At 45.3% G+C, this 5,681-nt stretch overlaps 1 protein-coding gene across 1 annotated transcript; it reads right to left on the reverse strand.

The window, feature by feature from the left end:
* Positions 1 to 992: 992 nt before the first annotated feature.
* On the reverse strand, positions 993 to 5,472 carry LOC119222006 (potassium channel subfamily K member 15-like). The gene is made up of 2 exons (XM_037478323.2): positions 4,395 to 5,472; positions 993 to 4,167 (listed from the first exon to the last, which is right to left on the reverse strand). Exons 1-2 carry the CDS (start codon positions 4,675 to 4,677, stop codon positions 3,173 to 3,175), a joined length of 1,278 nt encoding a protein of 425 aa, XP_037334220.1. The 5' UTR covers positions 4,678 to 5,472; the 3' UTR covers positions 993 to 3,172.
* Positions 5,473 to 5,681: the final 209 nt, after the last annotated feature.

The raw sequence follows: 5,681 nt of genomic DNA on the forward strand, positions 1-5,681 counted from the left end.
CGTTTTGATAAACTGTGCTTTAGAAAAAAACTCTGCAGCCAGAGCCTGAGAAAAAGAACCACACCTCTTCTCAGACTAACCTTTATTGTTTCCATTCACACATATAAGACGTGTTGCTGTTGGTTGTGTGGTGGCAAATGACCACGTTCATACCAGGGCTCTTCCGCTTCTACAGAGGTGTGATACTCTGATGTATGATAACATGTTTTAATTCTAAGAAGTAGACTTTGAAGGAAGTTCCATGAACTGCAAAAACAAATCATGTAGATCTAATGCAGTGGACCCGTGCATGGGTGCAGTGCACGTGATGAAGCCCTGAGCAGATGGTTGTAGATCTTGAAGCTCGCTGCCAGGAATTGAAAAAAGCCTTTTTAAAAGTTGAACCAGTCAGGGAGGGCCACAGCTTTTTGATAATGTGTCTCCTGGGTCACCTAGACATGGAGACCTGGGCCATAACCCGAGCAGGATGAGTCCTGGACTAAAGGAGGACTCATAGGGGCCGATTAGGGCGCTCTGACGCCCCCTTGTGGTCCTCTGAGGACATTTCAGACTCAGCTGCTCGGTGAGGTACGGGGAGGCTCTCTGGGAGCCCGGTGCCTCTCGCTCCGCCTCGTGTCGTTCAGTACCCACAGCGCCATCACCCTCCCTCTCAGGTGACCCTGTCTCCTCTCTAATGGGCCGTCGTTGGTGCTGCTGGTCTGGTGGTGGGCCGGGGCACCTCAACGTTTTCATAGCAGGCCTCGGATTGGCTGGAAGGAAGGGATGGAGACTCTCCACTCATCAGAGGTGTCACAAGTATTCACATTCATTACTCAAGTAGAAGTATAGAAACTAGGTTTTAAAAATACTTCTGTGGAAGTTGAAGTATCAACTCAAGCGTTTTACTTAAGTAAAAGTGTAAAAGTACTGGTTTCAAAACTATTTAAAGTATAAAAGTAATTTAAGGGGAAATAAATTAAGGACAAACTCAGACTTTTCCCTAGGTGGGGGGGGGGTGCATCTCTGTTTTAATGATGGAAAACACTGAGCTGGCAGCAGTCTGTTATCAAACCATTGGCCAAATAAACCGTTTATGAGCAAATACAGAATCCTTCATTTCTAAAGCCTCGCAACAATACATCACACCTAAAAGACGCGTTGCTTCTGATTGTGTGGTGTCACATGACCACATTCACACCAGGGCTCATCCGCTTAAACAAAGTTCCATAAATTGCAAAAACAAAATCACTTAGAACTAATGCACTGGACCCGTGCATAATGCAGGGTACAACACAGAAGAGCTGCAGTAAGCACGTAAGCAGATAGTTTTTCCACCGTGTGACTGAATTTATTAATTGTGTATTTAGTAACGCTTTGCTGCGCAAAATAAAATAAAAGATATCAAACGATCTCCTGTCATACGCATTAGGAAATTAAGTCACTTGTCTGCAGATCAATGCAACCCAATGACAAACAGGGGCGGGGTTGTATGTAAATTGTTGACTTGACTTACATTGACGTGTGTGAAGTAGTGCCGTGATGATCTGGACGAGAGATCAACGGGCCCCTGACGGCTCGAAGCCCCCGTGTTTACACTTTAATGGACCCTTAATTCCTACAACTCAATGTTCCAAATAGGGCTTAAGGGCAAAAACAGGACTTCCATGAAGCACGTTGCTATATTTCTGTTCACTGTGTCAGAATGAAACACCTCACTGCTGCTGCGTGGACACACACTGTCCTCTAGTGGAGACATATGTGACTCGTTGAGACTTTGCTTCCTTTAAACTCCCCCAAAGAGATACATCACCTGTAGAGGGCCCCCTTGTCAAAGTTATTGTGTCTTAATTATTTTTTTTGTCTCTCTCATGAGTTCATAAACAATGATGAAAATCATGAACATTTGAAAGTGGGGAAGAGAAGAAACGTTTGTTTCCACGCAAACCAAAGACGGCGTTTCACAACCAATCATCATTTCACGTTCTATTATCCTGTCAGTTTTACATTTATAGGTAGTGTAGCTTTCTATTCGTGTCAACCGATTTTTTTGTTAAAATAGCGACTGGAGGTGCAGACATTAAGAGATATGGTGTAATGTAATCTTGTGATAGTAACAAAGCTGTGATGTTTAATTTAAAATCTCTCCTGAGAAGGTAGGCATTTCCTTCTTTTATTTTGGTTGTTCGTGTCCATTCGGTCATGAATTCCATACCTCAAAAGGTCTAGAATTAAAAGAGGTAAAACAACAATAAAGTGCTGCATTTAAATGTCCTTTAAGAAAACATGAGTGTTAGTAACAAACCAACAGACTTGTAAATCCGTTACTGAATATAATACCATAAAAATAAAAGTAGTACAACTCTCCATTTTCTCATCTGTGCAAATGTTTCTGTTGATGAAAAAAACAAATAAAACAGGAAGAAAAATGAATCTCATTGAAGTGTGTTGTTTAATAATTCAGTATACTGTGATTCAAATAAAGACATTTAACGGTCCTTTGCCTTAATTTAAGAAAACTATAAGGGACCCGCTTCAAATCTGACTACAAACCATGTGTACATGGAAACATCACCTCCCTACTTGATATGGGGAGGTTTATTAGTAACCTGCTACGTATCTGTTGTGCTACAATCCATTACATTTGAATCAGTCATGTAACAAGCGTGATATCTTTATACTAGAATGCATTAATGCTGAACAACAAAGTTGTTTGGACTCCTCCATTATAAGTAATAAAAGGATTTAGTAAACTGACTGAGCTAAGAAGACACATTTCTCACGTGCTTGGTGAAGGTTATTTAGGGCTTTTTAATAGAAAAGTAAGCTGACATCTTTATATAACGTGAAAAGTGTTGGATTTTGTCTCATGCAAGAACAGTCTATGAGGAACATTCCTTAAGTTATGCAGTTGTTAATAAGCACTATATCCAAAATACTTTAAAAGGCCCAACTGCTTGCATCTGTACATGGCACTTATTGTTCCACTCTTTAGCATGCACTCTCGCTTCAATGCGAGGAACTGAGTAGAATCACTAACATAAATAATATCATGGTGAAAGAGGGCAAGAAATTGCTTAACAAACTAAAACGATGACCTCTTCATTTAAGACGATCAGTGTCTTCTGACATGCACCAGGTGCAGTGTCATTGTAAAAGGCAGCTTACAGCATGTGCAGACGCTGTGGTGCCCCCTTTACACGGACTTTCTCCTCGAACGAGGGAACCCCCGGAAGCTGTGCCCCGGTGAAGGCGTGCTTCCCGGGGAAGAGAGCGCCGTGTTGTCCCCGGAGCCCGGCAAGCCGCCCTGGATCCTGTAGGAGACGGAGTTGCAGTAAACGGAGTTGATGTGGCCGCCGGGGTGCTCACCACGGGACACGAGGGGACTATCGCAGATGCCCAAACGGTAGCACACACAGGAGCAGAGGGAGCCGAGGCTCGACTTGGCCCTGCGTCGGCCCGCCTCGCTCTGAAAATGCAGCCTGTCTCTGCAGGGGCTTCTCTGCCTCTCCTGTTCCTGCGCTGGGGAAGCGATGAGGTTGGTGCAGCTGGTTCCATCCTCCATCGGGAGGAAGAGCGTGCTGTGGCTGCGGCTCCTGTTCTTCTCTCGTTGGCAGCCTCTGCTCGGTTCGCCTACAACGCAGAGGCCCACGGAACCGTCCAGGAGGCCTCTGTCCCGCTTCAGGGACGCTCTCTCCTGAGCGTCCCTCCGCTCGTCCTCCGTGTTCATGGTGAGGAAGCGAAGCACCACCAAGTTCAGGAAGGCCCCGATGACAGTCAGCCCCACCAGGATGTACATGAAGCTGAACGCCACGTAGGGCGTTTTCTCCTGGAGGTCCTCCTTCTTCTGCAGGGCCACAAAATCGCCGAAGCCAATAGTGGTGAGTGTGATGAAGGAGTAGTAGTAGGCATGGAAGAAGCTCCATCTCTCAAAGTGGGAGAAGGCCACGGCCCCAACGCACAGTGTTCCAATGCAGGACAGGAAGCCCACCAGGACCATGTTCTCCATGGACACCTCAGTGCGTCGACAGCCCAGGCACTGCTTGGCCTTATGTAGGAGATAGCGGACAAAGGTGTTCATCCTTTCTCCCAGGCTCTGGAACATGACCAATGTGAGAGGGATTCCCAGTACAGCGTAGAACATGCAGAAGACCTTTCCTGCATCCGTGCCCGGTGCTGCATGACCATAACCTTAATGCAGAGGGATGGAAATGATAAGGCACATAACCTACAACGCATACTGTGGCAAAGGTTGGATGGTGAAACATGGATCTTTAAAAAAAATGTTTTATTCAAAACAGTCTGCAAAGCCTAAAATGTTGCATTGATTTACAGGAATATAAAATGCTCATCTGTGAACACGATAGCAACATACCTTACCCCTCATGTCTAAAGATAGCAGCATTACATCAACTTACCAATGGTGGTGATGACTGTTATGGCAAAGTAAAAAGAGCCAGCGAATTTCCATTGTCTCCCCGCGCGATGGGGCTCAGCTTGCAGCACCACTCGTTCGATTTCGCAGTAGTCGACCTCGGAGAAGCGGTACTTCTTCTTCATCTCGTTGCGCTTCTGCTCCAAGATGCGTCTGCGGGAGGTCTCCGTCTCCGACTCCAGCGCGTCGAACACCGCGGCGCCGACCAGCAGGTAGGAGAACATGCAGAGGATGAGCGACAGTGTCCGGATGTTTTGCTTCTTCATCCTCGGCGTCGGCGGGAGAAAGGCGCGCGATCACAGGTGGACACCGGTCCCTCCGCACGGCGCGTTGCGTGAAGCGTAACGGGGGGAGCGGGATATAAAAGCAGTCGATCCGTGTGACCGGGGCTCAGGTGTCCTGTTTATGTAAAAACGCGCGTATCGTGCTGCGCGCATCGAGATGCTCTCCGCGCGTCCATCAGCAAGTGGCTTAAGCTCGCATTTTCGCATGCGCAAACCAGTCCAGAATAATAACTCACAAAAAGCCGTGTGAAATGCACACATTAGCAGCAATGTTTTAGTGCCACGCTGGCAGTGTGCAACAAGTGGGCTCCCGACTCAACTAACACCAGTCTAACTTGAGGAGGGGGGTCAGCACCATGGACAGCGACCAGTAGGTCTCTTAGGTTTGAGCTGGCGCTGAAACTGCGCATCTAAAGAGGGAGTCCAGTTGACACAGATTTACAAAGCTATCCTAAAATATGCAAGTCCTGGTATGAAGATTAAGCAGCTATTCCCCCAGTCACGTGATGACGAAGAAAGAAATGTTCGTGGTGAGTGTTTATTTGCACTACTAAGAAAAACACTGCAACATAAATAATGATGGGAAAACAGTTTTCAACTCAACAATAATAATGATTAAGCGTGGACAGTTTAAATTGACACCATACGGGATGCAATGTCATTTCATATGAATCTCATATTATTATGATAATAATAATTATTATTATAAAAAACACAGTAAAATAAATTGAAGTATTATGTAATGGATTAGTATGTGTACTAAGGACAATTTGTTTTCTAAAAAAATAAAAATAAAGGGGAGGAATACTTACTCATACGAGTTGACATTAAGAAGAATTAGGTGATACTTTGCCAACGTTTGAATCATGATGTTGATGTTGTTAATTCTGAAAACATATCGAAGACATCGTGACTTCATGGATGTTTGTGTGTGTGTGAGATGCTGCTGGAAACCAACTGTAGGTGATGCTGGTTGCCATGGTTAC

This window comes from Pungitius pungitius, chromosome 1, assembly GCF_949316345.1.
Source record: "Pungitius pungitius chromosome 1, fPunPun2.1, whole genome shotgun sequence".
In the NCBI taxonomy this organism is placed as follows: Eukaryota; Metazoa; Chordata; class Actinopteri; order Perciformes; family Gasterosteidae; genus Pungitius; species Pungitius pungitius.